At 39.0% G+C, this 20,469-nt stretch overlaps 1 protein-coding gene across 1 annotated transcript; it reads right to left on the bottom strand.

Annotated features, from left to right (window-relative positions):
- Positions 1-1,341: 1,341 nt before the first annotated feature.
- On the bottom strand, positions 1,342-20,324 carry PWP2 (PWP2 small subunit processome component). The gene is made up of 21 exons (XM_010724494.4): positions 20,195-20,324; positions 19,999-20,111; positions 19,073-19,167; positions 18,667-18,766; positions 17,517-17,660; positions 16,904-17,039; positions 16,004-16,221; positions 14,730-14,873; positions 13,385-13,455; positions 12,419-12,555; positions 11,172-11,320; positions 10,379-10,526; positions 8,741-8,891; positions 8,212-8,392; positions 7,157-7,304; positions 5,943-6,051; positions 5,450-5,515; positions 4,880-5,098; positions 3,426-3,576; positions 2,419-2,493; positions 1,342-2,247 (listed from the first exon to the last, which is right to left on the bottom strand). The coding sequence occupies exons 1-21, from the start codon at positions 20,210-20,212 to the stop codon at positions 2,088-2,090; spliced, it is 2,733 nt and encodes a 910-aa protein (XP_010722796.2). The 5' UTR covers positions 20,213-20,324; the 3' UTR covers positions 1,342-2,087.
- Positions 20,325-20,469: the final 145 nt, after the last annotated feature.

Genomic DNA, 20,469 nt, shown 5'->3' with positions numbered 1-20,469 from the left:
ACATCTGTACAGGATCAGATCAAATTAAACCACACCTGCAATCTTGCATCTTGGCTTCAAGTGGCAACAGAAGGTAAGGAAATGACACTGCTCCAAGGCCTAGCCCACTCCACAGAGGGCTTGTGTCCAACTTGCACGTTTTGCTAACAGGCACAAGGATTAGGCCAAAGTTGGACCTACCAGACTTAACATTCAGTCTCTAGTATTTTCCAATGTGTCTTTCCTTATCAAGAGGGAGAATTTTTATCTATCATGTGCATCATGGAATGTATCTTGATAATCTAAGAGCTTGCTGCAGCTCAAGCAAAGTGACAAATGTGAATGGAACACATCCTTTTGTGTAAGAACAGATGCTACTCCACCTCTCCCACTTCCTCTCAAGGCTCTTGCATTTTGTAGAGAATACTTTTGTGAAATTTTTAACATTTTGAACATGAAGAATATACCCCAAGCCACATCTCTAAGTTGCTCTGAAGGGCCAGATTTTCTCCAGGTATGTGTTTCTTAATATTGCAAACCCAAAAGACTATTAAAAATGTAGGGATCAAGTTAGCTTGCTTAATGAACAGCGAACTCCTCTTCTACATAACACAAGCTAGTGTCATGACACCTCCAAAGTAATTAGAGCTATGGGTTGTACAGTTTACAAGAACATGGTCCTTAAAAAACAAACAAAAAACAACACAAGTCTGACAATAAGATGTGCATATGAAAACCAGTAAATTGAGTTAAGAAGTAACAATCACAATCATGTTATCTGACACATAGTATGTTCTCTGGGTTAGCTTAAACACAGGGATTTACACAGATCCCAAGATGAATTTTTCCCTTCTTTCTATGCTACTTCCTTCCTACATACATCTATGCCTCTCTTCTGTGTAACTTACTTTCTGCCATGGTGGGGAAAGGAGGCAGAGGAGTGGAAGAGAATGAGAAGCAATTCCAAACCCCAACACAAAACCACAAAGCAGCTTCAACAAGTGTCTCTCCAGTCCAGCAACTCCCTTCACTGCCCCGAGACCCTGAAACATTGTCATGATCATGAAAAAAAACATGAGGCAAGGGAGCACCAGCAACTGAAAAAAATTCTCAACAAAGATTCCATAAAGAAAGAAAAAAATAATTAAAAAAAAAAATCAAAACATTTGGTATGCTTCATTTAAGTAGTGACTGTATATTAGTTTTACATATTGAAATCTTAGAACTGACTGTACATGTCTGGTGTATATTTTGGACTTAGTTTTCTCTGCAGCACTTTTCTATATCACACCTCTTTTCCAAGAGTAGAAAAAGACCATAAAAGTAATCCAGAAGAACAGAATACACTGAAAACAAAATCAATCCTGGCTCATTGTTATTATTTGCTGCACCTTAAACCAAAGCCCTTTCAACATATGGCTTGAAAACAACAAAAATATGGATATAGTTCTTTGCATTCAGAACCTCAATGTCATTATTAGCAATTCCCATGCCAATTCCTAAAAGCAAGGAAAACAGAAGTTTCCAATTTTCATGTTAATAAACAATGATTGGAAGTTACATAACCAAGAAAACTAGGTCCACTTATTCCTAACAGCGCTCCAATAATATGTATGTATTAAAACAAACAAACAAAAAAACAAAAAAAAACAAAAAAAATTGAGAGCAATAAGCAGCCCTCCCACTAAGAATGACATAAAAACAGAGGTAAAAGGAGTCCATCACAAAGTATGACAAGGCCACATTAAAATTAAATCTCAATACTTAATCTATACACAATGTGTTTTTAATAAAGAATGCATTTCTTCCAGTCATACTTCTAACTTCACAAATAAAAACATGTTTTTATCTTACCTGAAATTAAGAACAATTAAAAAAACTAAGAAATCAGTGCTGTCAAGCAACCAGTCATTGGTGTTATGGACAGAGGCTACACAAAGCACAGATGGCATTTCCTATCCTAAATTTCTCCCACTCTGTAACCCACATGCAAGCCCACTCGACACTGTTAACAAGAGCTAAATTATGCCACTATGAGGGCCACTCAGTCCCAGTGAATACCACTGCATAAATTTACATTGTCTTAGATTTTCTCCCATGAAAAATAACTAGGAACTGAAATTGTCGCTATGAACTTCTTGCATAAGATAATCACTGTCTGAAGACTCCAAGTCGTCTTCATCTACTGATGTTTCTGCCACACGCTTCACGCCCCGCTGTTGTGAAATGGCCAATGCATATTTGATATTGTAGATATTCCATTCGCAGCTGTAAAAATAAGAACATGTTAGAAACAAGATCATGTTTTTTCTCCTAAAGCATAAGCATCTCTAAAAGAAGAGGGTCTTGAAACTTCTAATGCTACACTATCGTCCTTCAAATTACTCTACAGTGCAGTGAAGGGTTTTGATTTAGACTTTAAAATATAGCAATACATACAGCTTGGATACATCTTCAAAGTGACGCTGGATGCTTTTCTGAAGAAACTGAATCATGGGGAGCAGCTTCTGCGACCTTAAATGGAGAAAACGTACAACTTGCATTGTAATTTATATTTATGTATAAAAATCAAGTACTTTTCTATATTCTCAAAACTTTAAGAAACATACGTGTCATTGTCTAATTTAACATTAGACAAACAAAAGCATTTTGCTTTCGATTGTGCCAAGAATGATTATATTTAAATACAAATAATCTACTGCCAACCAGTTTCTAACTTCAAGCTGCGGCATGAAGAACTAAATTCCGCTTGCTGCAATGACAACAATTTCTTCACAATAACTTACTTTCCAAAAAACAGCCAGCTTGTTTTAAACTCCCTACTTCTACTTTAACAGAAACAAAGAAAATTTGATCTGGCCATTTCAGCCACTCAACCATTAATATTAATGTTGAGGTAAGCCATGAGTTACACGGTGCACTATTACTTTAACCTCCAGGACTCTATTTCAGATGGCTGGCTTTTACCTGGTTTTATTCCAAGAAGTCTATGAACTCTATACTAAGAGAAGGTTGAATACAATTCACAGGGCAAGCCCACGTAGTTTTGAAGAACTTGGTAAGAAATCAAAGCACTTCCTAAAAAGTCAATAGTGCATGCTGTAATCACAAGCAAACTCTATAAAAAAGTGCAGTCAATACAAGCTTGTTATCCTTCAGTTGTATTTAATGTACATAATCATTTTTAAAGAATCCCAAAATCCTAGTGGTGCTTTTGAAATCTTCATGCATTTATAGACTAAGCAAGATATGGAAAGTTTTACCTACAGTATTTGAAAAATGCTTTTATCCCCACAAATGCAACCCAGTTCTCATACACACTCGTTAGTAGAGAAGCTGTAAAAATCAAGTTGTTTCAATTCCTATGTATGCATCTATCAGTTCAGTCCTGAACTGAAAGGAGTTTTAAAATCCTTATCAGCTTTTTCCTTTTCACAGCAGCTCACCTTGTTTTTAATTTCTGTCCATGCAGCATGAGCAACTTATGAGCCCAAATAAGATAGAACTCTAAATGACAAGATATCTCAAAGGCAGAGGCCAGAAACTCCAACACTTTTTCCACGTACAGATCTGGGAGCGATGAGCAGACAACATCAACTGTGCGAAGAGGAAACAAACAAAACAAAAATACACAGACATTAGTGTTGAATTACTATTTGGAATAACAAGAAAGAGACCACAGGAAGGGATGTGGGGAAGCAGAAGAGAGAACATGGTCTTGGCAACTATTCAATGTTCAATACTCTACTTTAGGGCACAGTACCAACACCTCTCAGCAAGCCTTTCCTTTTGAGCCTTCCAATCACTACTGGATTTAAAAACAAGAATTTAACTCTCCTCCTACCCAAGATGTGCAATAATATTTTTCCCCCTAACAGGATACTCCCCCCACTGTCTCTTCTTCAGAACTTTTACCTGTCTCCTTCTCTCCTTAAGTCATCTTAACTACAGTCTTGTTGCTCCTGACTTTATAGTTCTTGTAGAGCTAAGTGGAACTAGGAAGGTGTAATATCGAAGCAATAAAGGATGCTTGAAAAGATCCAGAGCTGCCTGCTCACAGAGGAAGTACCTGTATGCTGTTAGCAATTGGTCACTATGAAGCAGCACAATCTTCAGAACAACGATGACCTCATTATATACAATTATTTCTCATAATAACAAACTCTTACTCTCTGCAGCCACTCGAATATTATGTGAAACTGTTGAAGTCAATCTATCTTTCTCTGTTAAAGAAACAGTCTCACATTCCTTCTGTTAACAGTGGATTTCAACAACCTAAATTTCCACGCTTCACCCTCTTCTCAGATCTCCTCAGCTGTTGTGTACTCTGGCCCTCTAATAGTTTTCCAATTCCTCCTCCTGGACTCTCCAGAACAACAATATCTGTTTTGCATGAGATAGTACAAAACTGGACACCATGCTCCTAACACAGTCTCACAAGTGCTGAACAGAGGAGACTCATCACTTTCCTCAAGCTGCTGACTACATTCTTGACAGTACAGCCCAGACATCATCTGATTCTCTTCATCACACAGGCACACTGCTAAGTCACGTTAAAGCTGGTAAGTCCTTCTAACAACAGTTGCTTTATCTACATGGATGCAAAACTTGGCATAAATCTGGACCTGATCAAAGTCCATGTTCTAAAGTCACTAGATAACCACACAGACTGCTAAAATTGTAACAAGTTAACGCCAGGAACTTTTTTTTTTTCTGAACAGAAGATCATCCTTTCTTTCCTAGTCTTTAGCAACTGTAAAAAGACTGAAGTCTCTGAAAGTTCTCTTTTTTTTTTTTTTTCCCTTTCTGGGAAACTTTACCCTTTATGCTTCACTTTATTTGGCTTAAACATCTCTGCTTACAAAATTACAATTACAAATTTCACAGAAGATCCACGTACCTTCATTACCAGGTATGGCTTCTATAACCTCCTGAATTAACTTCTTTTCATTTAGCTTAAGGGCCATGACAATAGCCATAGTGTATTCTTTCTGATGCAGTTTTTTGCGTATATTGCTGGGTGTAACATCAATGTCCAGCTCAAAAGGATCAAAAATTAACCCAGCATCCAGTGAATAGATAAGAAGACCCTCGGTGGTGGTAGCTGCCCAGCTTCGTCCTAGAAAAGGAAGTAAGACTTTTTAAGAACAAAGCTAGGTTTTCTACAATGCAAGCACAACAGTAATAACAAACAGATGATGCTCTGCTGCTTACAACATGTATGACAGAAAATAGTGCATCACTGGTGGACCCATCAGCAGTGGCACTGCTTGTGAAGAATACCAGCTGAATGCAATACATACTTAAGCTTCCTAATTATCCACTGAGTAAGAGATGGGACTGTTAAACCAGCAGCACTGCATAACACCTAGAAAGACTATCTCCAAAGGCATTTGCACTCCTTTGCTCTTCTACTCGTCTGTTTCATACAGAAGGAAAAGAAATAAATCATACACTCATCAATACTTGCCTGTAGGAGAGAATCGCAGGCAAGTTACTCTTATTTCTGGTTTGAAGTGTCGAGAACTCATGTCACCTAAAAGAGAAGTTGAAAATTGATTTAATATAGCCTCCAAAAGTTCATGGTCTGCCTATCAATGATAACAGCATAATTAGAATTAGGCTGGACAGTGTGGAACATGTCAAAACTTGGCAGTTAAAAGATATGGTCTCTGCACAAGAGATCATAAAACAAGCTAAACAAAGTGGCGGGACTGAATTTTGCTGCGCCATTTGAAAGATCAGAGGCAAAGCAAGGAACTGGAAAATAAAAATGGGTCTCACAAGTTTTTCCAGATAGCATTGAATGTGGTACATGTGTAATAAACCTTTGAAGCTCCAGACAGTTCAAACATACTACAAAAACTGAGCTGAACAGTTCAAAGCCTTCATATCTGGCATCTACTTTAGGAATAAAGATTTTGATCCTTGCAAAGACAAGACAGCAAGGTCAAAAGCCATACCTGTTTTTACTCCAGGAAGAGGAATAGCAACACCATCTTCATCTCCAGTGCCTTCATCTATCAGAGCCATGCTGCCAAATTCAGTCATTTTTCTCCGATCTAAGTATTCCTATAAAAACATAGAAGTTCCATTCACTGCACAATCTCCTCTCCAACACCTGTATTAACTGAAAACATCCCATAACATTCAAGAATTTAGTGATTATTTCTTTGTATCTTTGGAATAAAGTTCCTCCAAAATCATGGAGAAAACTGGCTAGTACAGAATAGTGGGCAACTGTATGCAACCATGTATCAGAATCAAGATGCTTCATTCTTATGGCCATAGAGTAAGAAACCTCAGACTGTGGCTTTACATTATTACAATGTTATTATACCTAAAGGTGCACAATTTCCTCAAAGAAAGTCCTGCTTTTCCTCCCCTTCTACAATCTCACTGTGCTAAAATTAATGCCTGGTATAGTCAGTTACTGAAGTTCTGCTTTAGGATGCTCCTCTCCCTCAATTTTTGCATACCTCCTCCTTGATTCTTTTCCAGTTGGCTCACTCCTGGTGTTCTTTCATACTATGTGTAAAGCCATGCTGGCACAATAAGGGGCAGAGAACAGAAATGAAAACTGCTTCACAAACCATTGTTTGTGTCAGGAAACACACGTGGAACCACAGCCAAATACAGCTTGACGTAAACACTAGAGCAATCATTATTCCTCCAGGTAAAGGGATATTAAGAAGTCTTACTGGAATTTTTTTCTTTCAATAGTTTTCATCATTTACTTTACTTTCAAAGGAACTTAACTTTACATTTGGCACTATTTAGAAACAGCGTCTGTAAAATACAGTGATACTTTCCTGTGTCCACCCTAAATTCCTTCATTTCTTTGCTAAGACAAGAAACTGACACAAGAAAATCAGCTTAGTACAAAATATCAGTCATCAAAATCTTCATTAATTTTAAGTTAACTGGCTAACTATGCATAAAAGAATTTTGCTTGTTAACACAAACACATTGTAATTCAGAAAGATTCTAAGGAGCTAAATTTCAGGAAACAATTTTGTTTTCTAAGAAATAACTTCTCTTTACATCTGCCGCACAAAGCAAGGAAAACAAATCCACAATTATCAAAACACTCAGGGATCCTATTTAAATTAGGTTACATCCAAAAATCAAAGCTTGGGTGCAATATGGGGTGAAACTAACCACTACAGCCACATACCTCCATTGCATCTAAAGAAAAGTTGCACGAGATCTCAAATTTTTTCATAAGAATCTGTTCTTTGACATTATAAATACAGACAAATTTTGACAATCCACCTGCCAAAATGGACTGTCCATCTGCTGAGTAACACAGAGTGGTAAAAGATCTGGTAAAAAAATAAAAAAGAAAGAAAAAACTGTTAATTTTACTGCCATTTGGAGCCAAAAGACACAACTGCAGCATGAAGATACAGAAATCATTCAATTGTAAAAGTAGTAAAGATCTTCATTCACATGTTAACACATTTTACCACAATCAAATACTTTCGTTGCTTTACTATGTATGAATCACAAGCAAATTAAAACTTCAAGCTTTTTCAAGTACGTCAATATGTCTGATGCCCTGCTGCAACTCTGCAAATGAGCTTTCAGTTACACTCTGCGAGACACTAAGAATAGTGAGAAGAGAGAAAAAACACCAAGGTATGCAGAGAAAGAAGGTAGCTGAGCTCACCACCAAAAAATACGTTTGTAAAAAATGTTATTTAGATTTGAGGGGAAGCAACAGGAAGGAAAGAGGTTTGAGTAGCAATGGAAAAAGAGAGGAATGAAACACAAGATGTCTGTATTAGAGTATTTGAAAGCAAATAAATTCGAGTTGCCTTTAAAAATTATTTCACATACATAGTAACTTGTAACAATCCCACAGCATATTTACATTATTTAAAAAAAAATTATCTACCTACGATGTAGGAAATGTTCACATAACATCCATTTTAAAGACCCATCTCATTTGTTAAGTGAGAAACTTATGACAATATTACGCTGGAAACACAAACTTGTGAAAGAGAACAGATGATCAGAGTGATGCTCATCAGATGGTTGACACAATAAAAAAAGGTACATCCAGATGTCAACACCAGAAATCTTTTAAAATCCAGAGTCAGAATCAAAACAGTTGAAAAGTAGATGCACTCTGAAATCTTCATGTAAAAAATAAGTGGAAGAAAAACCCAACTCTAAAGCAAATGCCAGCACAGCACGCTCTTTTCAACTGCTATCTCGTTTACTTACTTCCCCTTAGCTGATTGTTTGGCAGTAATTTTATCGAGCTCCTTCCTTCCCATTTGAAGGTCATGTCTTCCCTCAATTGAGCCAACTTGGACTGCATTTTCATGATCCCAAAATGTTATCTGTCCATTCAAAGAAGCAACTGCAAGCTCCTTGCCATCAGGGCGGAAAGCAACAACAAGTACTGCAAAGAATTCAATTAACGGTTAAAATGCAGCTTGAACTTTTTCTAGGAAAAGATCGTATGTTTATCTAAGAAAAAAAATATCCTTATTTTTCAAGCATGTCATCTCAACTACCACAAGCAGCTAATGATTAACAAGTATCACGGTATTTCTTCTCTGGACAACATACATATGTTTAGCTAACCATATAGCTAGAGCTGGTAACCTATAAAAAGAATTTCTTGCACTGCAGAGAATTAGTCAACCTTTTGTTTCCATTATTAAGAAAAAAACATCTGCATTTGACAGACAGTTGTATCATTTCTAATAATGTTTTTATACTTGATAGAATATGAGGTAGAGATTACCATCAGAGTTCAACATTAACGTCTCCTTAGTTCTCCAGCTGTCTAACATATCCCATAACTTGACAGTTTTATCCCAAGAGCCACTAGCGAGAACACACTTCATTGGGTTAAAGGACAAACTGCTGATGGGGCCCTCGTGACCAGATAAGACCTAATAAAAGAAAAGATAACATGGAAGTAGGTAAGAGAAACTGAAGTTCATACGGTGTGCATTCAATAAACTATCAATGCAGCAATAAAACTACCCCTAACTTGTCCATACACACTCAAGGTAACTTTTGGACATGAAGGATGATACATACCACTGATTCTCAACTTCTTATTTAAACAAGTTGAAAATTGCTGAAGTGCTACCACTGCACAGGTATCTATAACCACTCTCATGCATGCACATAGTCTTCATAGAGATGAAGACTTAGGAATAGTCTTCTCTCCCTTCCTTATTATCAGAAGGGCAACACTAAAGAAGAACTGTGAGCAAGAGTAATAAGTATTTTTCAAGCACGGAGCTCCCACTCCTCTCAACAGAAATAATATCCTGACAGATGAAAAACTGAACATGAGTCAGCAGTGTGTTGTTGCAGCTCAGAAGGCAAATGGTATCCTGGGATCCATCAGAAGAGGGGTGGCCAGCAGGGACAGGAAGGTGATTGACCTCTCTACTCTGCTCTTGTGAGGCCCCATCTGGAGTACTGCGTCCAAGTGTGGAGCCTCCAGTACATGAAAGACAGAGGACTTTTGGAGATGGTCCAGAGGAGGGTCACAAAGATGATCAGGGGGCTGGAGCACCTCCCATATGAAGACAGGCTGAGGGAGCTGAGCTTCTTAAGACTGGAGAAGAGAAGGGTGAGGGATGACCTCATTGCAGCCTTTTAGTACCTAAAGGGAGCCTATAAACAGGAGGGAATCAACTCTTTGAAAGGGTAGATAACAGCAGGACAAGGAGAAATGGTTTTAAGTTGAGGAAGATTTAGGTTGGATGTCAGGGGGAAGAGGTGAGGCGCTGGCACAGGCTGCCCAGAAAGGCTGTGGATGCCCCGTCCCTGAAGGTGTTCAAGGCCAGGTTGGATGGGGTCCTGGACAGCCTGGTCTACTATTAAATGGGGAGGCTGGTGGCCCTGCATGTGGCAGGGGGGTTGGAGATTCATGATCCTTGAAGTCCCTTCCAACCTCGGTCATTCTGTGATTCAACATGTACACCAAATTAAATACATGAATTGTTGAATTCATCTGATTTGCCATCAGATGTACAACGCTAAAGAACTGAAAATAGCAAATGACAGCATCTCTCCATAATTAACTGTACCCTGCAAAGAGTAATTTCAAACTAGCAGCAAGACACTGGAGATTGAAATTGTTAGTTTTCCCACCCTCCAAATTAAATAACAGTACAAAAGGAATTCATGCCCCTACTTTGCACCAACGAAATCTTTCCTGCAATCTGTACTGATCTTATAATAGCACCTACACTTTCTTAATTTCCTTGAGAAAATATGTAGAAAAGAACAATTCTGAACAACTAGTTGAGTGAAAACTCTTTTTCCCCAATGCGGTAGCACAGTAATACTTCAGCAATATTTGTGTTACTTCAGCAACTAGAAAGAGCTCATTACTCAAATATTCATTGTGGGTACTTACATCCAACAGCCTCCCACTCTGCATTGACCAGATGAATATTTCAAAGGAATCCTGGGAACCAGCTGACACAATCTCACCACTGGAGTCCACAGCCAAACAAGAGAACTGACTTGGTCGTGGAGAAGTAAAGGTACGGAAATTGCGGTACCTGTTGTAAACGTGAAAACAAATTGAAAAACCATTTCAAGTAGATCTAAAAATACATTTCACACTGATTTATTTTTATTTTTATTTTTATTTTTAAAGTCAAACGAACTCCTTTTCAGGTCTCTTAAACTATGTACAGAAAAATATATTCTTTGCCTAAAAAGAGATGCCTTGGTATGATTCCAGGACTCAAAAAAATATTACTGGTTTTGTAGAAGAAATACCCCAAAATACTCAGAGGATTTTTCTTCTATAGCACAGCGTACATCCATTCTCTAGACAACACAGGTTTGCTTACACATCCAGTTTTGTACACAGTTGTACTGTAATGACTCAATCACTATAACTACAACAAACATAATTATATAGGTGAATACTTCTTACTGTGGAAGCAGAGAATGCCCTTACCAGGTTTTCAGCTTCTCGGAGCAAAGTTCCTCCAGAATTTTATTCACAGAAACTGGATAGAGTGACAGGATTTCTAATTACTATCTAAGTTTGAATCAAAGGCTGAACTAATAAAAGCACTAAAACCAATTAAGTGGTACTCATAGTTTTGCAACTTGTTCCTGAAACCATCAATCATCAGTTTGTTGCATTTTGGGTGGGGGAAAAAAAGACAACTAAATAATATACAAAAAGTTACCTGTGCAGATCAAAGGCCCGCACTGTTCCATCCAGGGAAGCACTCAAAATTACATAACCATTGGAAGTAAAAGTTACAGCAGTTACGCCACTGCTATGGTCTGTAAAAGTGACAAAACAAAAACTGCTTGAAGTGTTCCACACCTTCACCTGCAAGAGAGATCAGAAAAGCCTTCCTGGAATCTCCACCATCAGTTCAGAAGGAATATATAAGGAAACAGAAGAGTAAAGAAAAGTTAGCTCTAAAACTCTCTAACAGCATAAGGGATGTACAATACAGTTGGAAGAAACTGCGCAAATGAGGCAGAGCTACAACTTGTCACTAGACCTCTAAAGGCAAATAAACACAGAAGTTAAGTGGAGACAAAACATTTTTGAAATAAAGTTAAAATTTCAAGGAAAACCTCAATCAACATCTCAGACTCTTAAACTTCAACCGGCCAACTTCAAGCACCAAATTCAAAGCCAACTGCGAGCCCTTTCAAAAAGCTACAGCTGAAAGGCTATTTCAAATTTCCCACAAACAGAAAACTTAGAAGTTCAGCTATCTGCAGTCAGAGATTTATAGGGTTTGATTGATTTTAAATATGAATGGTAGAAACTATGAAGTGGCAAGTCTTTTCTTTTTCCCCATCAAAACTTGTGATGAACAGAAGATGCCATCTTCACCACATTTAAGAACCAAGAGATTTTGGGATTACTCTACAAAACATCCTTTCTCCTCAAAAATACTTTTAACACTTTAAAATTATCTGTCCGCCTAGGCTTCCATCTCAATACAAGTTATTTATGAGATTTTTTCTTTTAAATAGCAAACTTCTGCAATGGTACATTGCAGGATAAAATCAGCTTGGGAATTATGTTTTTATAAGTAATTTGAAATAAAGTCTGCATTGAAACTAATTATCTGGTTGATTGAAATTCATTCATCTCAATATATCAAGGAACCAGCATAGATAAATATAAACTAACATCTGATGAATTAGATCTTTTTGTGCTTATGGTGACTGAGAGCAACAACAACAACAAGCTGCTAAAAAGCTTAAGTGATACTATTTGCAGAGGATACCAACCACAAATCAAAACATATATTATGCAGAGATAGATCAATACTTGTAAGAAAATCAGGGACAGAAAAATATATGAATCAATTACAGTAACACAGCTTTCTGCACACAATGGAAATCCAAGGCGTTTACAACCTTTTTGAAACTTAAGTTCATAATTCAGTAATCTTGTATCACTCACTTTCCCATCCTCTCCTCCAGTTACTATGTATTGCCCATCTGGAGAATAAGCCAATGAAACCATGCTGTTGAAATGGCCCTGCTGCTTCAGCACGTAGGACTCGCTCTGCCATTCCCACACCAGGAGCTGACCCAAACCTGTGAACACATAAGGACTGACTGGAATTATGAATCCAATGATGGAACCTGCTAATGCACACCAAAAAAAAAAACACATACTTGCATCTACCAATCAAAGAATAAAAAAACTTGATGCAAACAGGCTGTATTATGTCTCTATATTGATTCTAATACAAGTCATTTTCATTTCAGAAGTTCAAGGTCAATTTCCTTAACACCAGAATCTGCCACTTGGCTTAATATCCTCAGCACTACAACAGTGCTATTAATAGTTATTGTAACAAATGGATGGATGTTGATAAACAGTCAAAAATCAGAAATATGCTAGAAAATAACTCTATTTTCCTGTTTATGTCAATTCATTTGTCCATTTTGCAATTTCATCTTTAAGATACCTTAGTCACCTTACTGGCAATTGACCTTATTAACTGCTCACTGCAATGAATAACCAAGGTAGCTTGGAGCTTTCCAATCCTCCACTTCTCAAATCATGGGCTGCAAAGGAGATGACAACATCCTACCTTTTAATTTTTTCACTAGATGAACTGGTAAGAAAAGCAGGACTGCATAAAGATATAAACTTAGTTACCATGCTAACCATTGGGTATGTACAAATGTATGAACATTCAGCTTACTTTGTAAAATGCCACGTGTCAGAAGTGGCTGTGCACGAGAGACTGAAGCCCCAAAAAAGATGTACTATGTCTATCCAGACACTATGAAGATGAGTCTGTACATTATTAACAACATTTCAACATTTGGAATCAGTAAGGGCAGGAGGAATTTGGCTTTGTTTGCCACAGCATTCCTCATTTTTCCATGAACACATATTGAACATTTTACAAACCTGAACATCCAAAAGCAATCCAGTCACCAGTAGAGTTGATAGAAATAGAAGCTATCCTTTGGTCTGAAATACTAAAGAAAGAAAATTACCCAATAAACAAACCTCCATTTGCAAGCCTTATGAGATAAATCTTGAAACTCCTGAGAAACTAGAATTTATTTCCTCTGTTCAAGCAAGACCTTTGAATACTTGACTGATTTTTATGTATTACTGTAACATTAAAAGCAGCATTCAAATGTTCCTATACTATACTCGGGAACATCAAACAGATACCTCCTTTTTCACAACGAAGACAAGAGTATCCATATCCCAAACAAAGATACGCTTGTCAGTAACAGAGCAGACCTTCCCAAATTCAAGAAAACAAAAAACTGGATTCTTTTGAATTATACAAGGAAACTACACATTCTATTGCTAGGCTCATACAACAATAGGAAAAAAAAATACATGTTTTTCTCCAACCTAGGTACAATGCATAGATAATTTTCAATACATGGCTTTTTTTTTTTTACTTTTCTTTTTTTCTATTAGCTTTATTTGCTACAAAGAAACTAACAATAGAAAATTCAAAGCATTGTAGGAATCTATGGCCAACAACTACTATTTCGGAGGTTTCTCATTCAGAGCTCACTTTTCTGTAATGAATTATATAATAGAACTGTTTAGTATTTATTATCATAGTATCATTTAGATTGAAAATGAACTTTAATAGACACCAGCACTATTAATCCCATCACTAAAGCATACCCTTAAGCGCAACGTCCACGCATCTGGTTACTTCCAGGGATGGGAACTCCACCACATTCCTAGGCAGCTCATTCCAATGCCTAACCACCTTTTCTGTGAAGATATTCCTCATGATATCCAATCTAAATCTCCCATGGAACAATTTGAGGCCATTTCCTCACATCCTATTACTTGTCACCTAGAAGACCAACTTCTTCCTCACTGCAGCCACCTTTCAGGTGGTTATAGACTAACAAGGTTCCTCTCAGTCTCTATTTCTCTAGACTAAACTGTCCCAGTTCCTCCAGCCACTCCTCATACATCATCTTCTAGTCCCTTTACCAGCTTTGCTACTTTTCTCTGAACATTTTTCAGCAATTCAGTATCCTTCCTCTAGTGAGGGGCCTAAAACTGAACACAAGTTTACCTACGATTCTGCCTTTCCAGAAATTACAACACTAAATCGATGCTCCTGTGTAAGATTTTTGTGCTCCAATATTAATCCATTACTAGTAAATAATACAGTGTCTTCTCAAGCAAAGAAACAAAAGCAAAACAAAAAACCAACAGCCCTCACTCCCAAACCAACCAACCACAACCATTAACCCCTATATCTCACCTCAAGGAATGTATCAGATTGAAATCCGGAAGCTCGTGGAGGTGAAAGATTCCAGAAGCAAAACCAGTGACCAACAGGTGTGTTTTCTTGTGATAAGCTGCGGATGTCAGGTTATTAAAATCTCCTTCCTTATTGAAAAAATACCTGCGCAAAGAAATGAGAGAAGCAAAGAGTGTAAAAGAAAAGAATACTCTCATAACTCCATTTCAATATAGGTTGAGTATTTCAACATCATCCTATGACAAACCTCAAAAGCACTAGTTCTGGAAATTTATTATATTTCCCATAGTTCATGAAAAGCTAATTCTCTTCCCTCTTCTCTTCCTTAATGTCTACAGCTGCTACTGTAGTCTTCCTATCAGAAGTGACAACATGCAACAAAAGGGACAAAAGTTAAGCTCAGAGGAATTGCACTGTGCATTTACCTCTGATCATCACAGGTGGCTTTCACAAATTCACTGGTTATCCTACTGTGTGTGAGCCTCCTACTTAGACAATAGTCGTGAGTACCACATGCCTAGTGAAGAAGGTTTTCCCCATTTCTTTGCAGGTATAACTCCTACTGGAATTAAGAATATAAGCACCCCATGATGCACTGAACATTACTCAAACGTTCAAACTCCTTTGTTGCCTACAAATGATGCTCCACAGAGGCCAAGTTCAACAGTCAGGAGTAGGGCGCTTTCATACACTTCCTTTACAATCAGAGAAACTGGGAAGAGAAGCCTGATGTCCAGAGCTCTTAGTTACTCCTCCTGGAATCCCTCTATTTCTCTCTCTCTCTCTCTCTCTCTCTCACCTACTGACTAGTTTCGTTATAAACACTGTGCTCCTTTCAGCGAAGCTAAATGCAACAACTATCTTAAGACCAGATTACTGTTTGTTAAATATCTCTCATTTGATGTGGACAGACAGGGAGATAGTACAGAAAGGCATCTCCACGTAGCTTACCAAAGAGGCTGATGAGCTATTTTACCTAACACTGCTATCGCATTCACCTCTTCAAGTCAGGCAATCTTGCAATACCTCACAGCCTCTAGACTTAACTAAAGGACACCATATCGACAATCTTATGCTGACTTATTATTCTGAATATGAAGGTACCACCTTTTATACAAACAAGTGTTGTCCTGAAAACTATTTATTACGGGGTTTATGATAAATTTCTAAACCTTGAGCAGTTTTACATTACTCTGAGTAATAAATGGTGAAAAAAGCCCAACATAGTAAACTTCCACAAAAACTCTGCCTATGGATAAATAAAGATCACTTACTTTGCCACACGTGTATATTTAACCTTCTCTCTTCTCTCCTGTTCATTTGGATTGGCTTTTCCATGAATTTCTTCACCCTTGTGTTCTTCAAGAAATCCATCATCATCTTTTACCTTTTTCTTTTGCCTAGCTTCTTTAGGGGGCATAGGCTTCAGACCATCAAGCTCTGTGTCACACTGCCACACACAGAGAGCTCCGTCCCGGCTAACTGTGTATAGCTAGAACAGAAACAAAACCATATTTTTATCACATAATAGACTTCTTTGAAAGCTCTTACCTTGTTTTAATGACTACATAATTGCAGAAGGGACAGGGAGCCTACACTCTAACACTGACATTATATTTTACTTAGGCAATTTTATTACCATCTGGGATTACAGCTAATTAATCCTTTCATAATTAAAGCTGTAACTTTTTTTGGGGGGGGGGGAGGGGAGGAGGGTAGTGGCTAGGGGGCTTTAAATCACTTACTCTCATTTTAATATTTACTTCTTGTAACACTCAAGGAATTTTAAACTTCACTGCAAATGAGTTGAGATGGTTTTAAGTTGAGGGAGGGAAGATTTAGGTTGGATGTCAGGGGGAAGTTCTTTACTATGAGAGTGGTGAGGTGCTGGCACAGGCTGCCCAGAGAGGCTGAGGATGCCCCATTCCTAGAGGTGTTCAAGGCCAGGTTGGAGGGGCCCTGGGCAGCCTGGTCTAGTATTAAATGGGGAGGTTGGTGGCCCTGCATGTGGCAGGGGGGTTGGAGATTCATGATCCTTGAAGTCCCTTCCAACCCTGGCCATTCTGTGATTCTGTGAAAGCAGTATAGCCACATCCTTTCCTAAAGATAAGACTAGATAAAGTTCAGCTACTTTAGCACTAAAACTCAGGAATGTAGTATCATTATATACATACATCAAGACTGTCCTCTTCAAAAAAGCAGGCTACTATTACATCCTTATGCCCACTGAGTGAGTAATATATCAAGTTTGCCCATCGCTCTGCTCCAAACACCCATGTAGACATGTCCTTGCTTCCAATTGCAAAACACCTTGAAGAAAAAAAAAAAAAGGCAATTTGAGTTAGAACACTGGTTTTTAAGACCATCACTGGCTGCAGAACATTCTGCATACGAAGACAAGTCAGCACTTTAATAGTAATTTTACATGTGAGATATGTAAACTAAAATGAGTACTCTTACAGTGATACATAGGATTAAATACACTCAAAGTCAACCACGTTCACACTTGAAACATGTTTCTTTTATGAATGACTGACATTTTCAAGCAAGAATGCACCACTGGTCCCTAACACATGCTTATTCCATACCTTCTAGTCTGCCTACCTACAGTATTTACATACTATATACACTATGTATATAGTACATGTGAGATATATAATACAGTATTTCATTGAAGTACAATCCAAATTTTAAAGCTAGAATCACTTTACAGCAAAGAAAATACATGCATAGATGCAAATAATGTTAACAAAGTGAGCAGGTAGACAGCATTTCAGTTTAACTCACTTGGAATCATCAGTCCAGTCAATACAAGTTGTTTCATCATATGGACCATAGTAAGTTTTGTCCAGAACAAATGCGTTGAATTCTCGTCTCTTCCCAGGAGCATGGTACAGAAGAGCAACATTGTCTTTTGTGATCACAAACCTCCTGTCATAAATGAAAAAAAGCAGAATTGCAGGCAAAGCTATTAAAAATAAGCTATTTTTCACTACTGACTGCAATAAAACAGAACAACATAACATTAAAAAGGTTTCTGTGTTACAGAAGTGATAAATAGAAAATACTTCAGAATCAAAGCCAAAAACTTATTTGCAGATAGCTACTACTCCTCAACTTCAAGAATGCAGGTACTAAGCAACAGAAATCCTTTAGAAAAATCAATTAAGTTGAATAATGAAACATTTATTCACTAATTCTTGTGAAGAAAGGTAAATTAGAAACATCCAAAATCAGGTATTCTATTTCAATCTCTCTTCTTTTCCATATATTAGGCACTTGCACAAAGCATGCGCATTTCTGTAACACACATCCTTTATAGTTGCCCCACAGCCGGTGTAATTCCCTAACACAGAACTGTAATACCAACTTCCAAGCAAAAAATTCATTTACAATCATCTCAAGTCCATTTAACTGAGAAATATTGCCAAAAGGGAAGTCTGCACCTTTTCCTCTTACTCTTTGATGCTTCCCACAATCTCTCCCCAAATCTACACTTTGGCTCAGTGACCATGGACTTAAAGTATAAGGGACAGGAAAAGAACCACTCAATTCAGAGAAGTGTTCCTTTTAGTAACACAGTTGTCTAAACTAAACCAAGCTAGCAGCAAAACTGCTCCACTATGAACAGACAGTTCCCCACATTTCTGTACCTTCCTTATAACATGGAAGAACAGTTAAGATTCATAGCAAGTGTTCTGTACTTCTACAAGTTCCACCATAGACAACAAATATGACAGCCACCTTCCCACATTGTTACCAAGCTTTACTTTTCCTATATTTTTTTCTCTTCTCAACTTTGCTGATGAAGTAGCCCTGGTCCAGCCCAAAATTAGTAAATAAAATTCCCTGGTTGGTCAGAATGTTTTTACTAATTACAACCAGCTTATGAGGCAATTTCTATTCTTCTGCTCCAAAGCGCACACATTTCACTTACTTGCCATCAGGGGAAAAGGAGACACTGTGCACTGGCTTGTGGAAATGAAACTGATGTATCACAGATTTACCAACCAAACTGACGAGCAAGGCAGCTCCCTCTGTGAGGGAGAATAAGGAGATTATTCAGTGCCCAAAGAAAACATAACCCTAGCAAGCTTAGCTTTCCCCCATTAAAATAATAATAAAGTACCTCCTTAGAAACATCTTAAGATAGCACACTTAATGATGTAAGACAAAAAAAAGCAATCAAAGTTACCAGTTATTTTTAAAAAGCCTTTCTCAGAAAATCTAAATTAATTGTTAAAACAGAACACTTCTGATCTGCTCTAAGGTTGAACACCTGCTTTCATGCAGTACTTATACTTCATTCCTTTATAAAGCAAATACGTTATTTGTGCAAGTACCTTCATCAACAAGGATGGCAAGGCTTCCATCTGGAGAAAGTCCCACACACACAATATTGTGCCGTGTGGCCAGTGGGAATGTTTCACATTTATTACTGCAAGGAGATGACAAAACAGTAAATTGAGCACAAGAACACAGAAATGACTACTACCTCTGGCATCAATGAAATATGGCCTTATGCCTAGAATTATGGAATGGTTTGGATAGAAAGGAACCTTAAAGATCATCTCGTCCCACCTCCTACAGTGAGCAGGGCTGCCCCCCCACCAGCTCAGGCTCCCCAGGGCCCCATCCAACCTGGCCTTGAGCGCCTCCAGGGATGGGGCACCACAGCTTCTCTGGGCAGCCTGGGCCAATACCTCACTACCACCTGAAGAATAAATTTCTTCCTAACACCTAACATAAACATCCTCTCTTGTAGTTTAAAATCATTCCCCCTCGCCCCATCACTATCAGTTTGTGTATTATGTTGGTTTCCTCCTGCTTATAAGTTCCCTCCAAGTACTGGAACACTGCAATGAAGTCTCCCTGGAGCTCTCTCTCCTCCAGGCAGCTCAAGCCCAGCTCCATCAGCCTGACTCAAGAGAGGTGCTCCAGCTCTCTGATCATCTTTACGCCCTCCTCTGGACCCTCTCCAACAGCTCTCCACTCCTTGTGCTGAGCACCCCAGACCTGGACGCAGTACTCCAAGTAGGGCCTCGCAGAAGCAGAGCAGAGCGGGACAATCCCCTCCCTTTCCCTGCAGGCCACCTCTCTCGGGATGCGGCCCAGGACGCCGTTGGCCTTCCGGGCTGCAAGCGCACACTGCCGGCTCACGCCTGTTTCATGCACATGCTGTGCCGGAGGGCCGGGCCGCAACCCCGCACGTTGTCCCCGAGGAGAAAGGGCTGCAGGAGGAGAGGGGCGGCCGCCAGGTCTCGCTCACTTCTTCAGATCGAAGAGAGAGATCCTGTTCCCGACGGGGCTAATGAGACAGCTGCCATCGCGGGTGAAGTTGAGGTTCCCGCGGCGGTACACGGTGCCCAGTAAGCCGGAGAACTGCGAGGAGAGGAGGGGGACGATTAGAGGGGAAGGGGAGAGGCAGAGGCCGCCGAGTGGTACTGATTGACTCACTCACTCACCCGATAGGCGAACTTCATGGCGGCATGCAGAGCGCGTGGATCGTATACGCCGCTGGCGCACCCAGCTACGCAGCAAGGGAGCACCGCGCATGCGCAGGGGCGGGGACGCTCCGCGCTGAGGGCGGGAATCAGTGACTGACAGTGGCCTCCGCCCCGCCCCTACCCCTTCGTATATATGGCTTCAGCTGCGCCGCTTGTATCGGGGTTCGCGCTAAAAGCGCCTTAGGGCACACCGAACCTAATCCGAGCCGGGCTCATGGGACCCATGAGTACCG

This window comes from Meleagris gallopavo, chromosome 1, assembly GCF_905368555.1.
Source record: "Meleagris gallopavo chromosome 1, MGAL_WU_HG_1.1, whole genome shotgun sequence".
NCBI lineage: Eukaryota > Metazoa > Chordata > Aves > Galliformes > Phasianidae > Meleagris > Meleagris gallopavo.
Note: the sequence above shows the minus strand (reverse complement) of the source record. Positions and strands in the feature narration are given on the sequence as shown.

Coding starts and splice junctions, on each gene's coding strand:
- PWP2 (XM_010724494.4), bottom strand. Junction 14,874..16,003: donor AAATATACACGTGTGGCAAA/GTAAGTGATCTT, acceptor TTCTTTGCGCAG/GTATTTTTTCAATAAGGAAG. Junction 5,516..5,942: donor TCTTCCTGGAGTAAAAACAG/GTATGGCTTTTG, acceptor CTTCTCTTTTAG/GTGACATGAGTTCTCGACAC.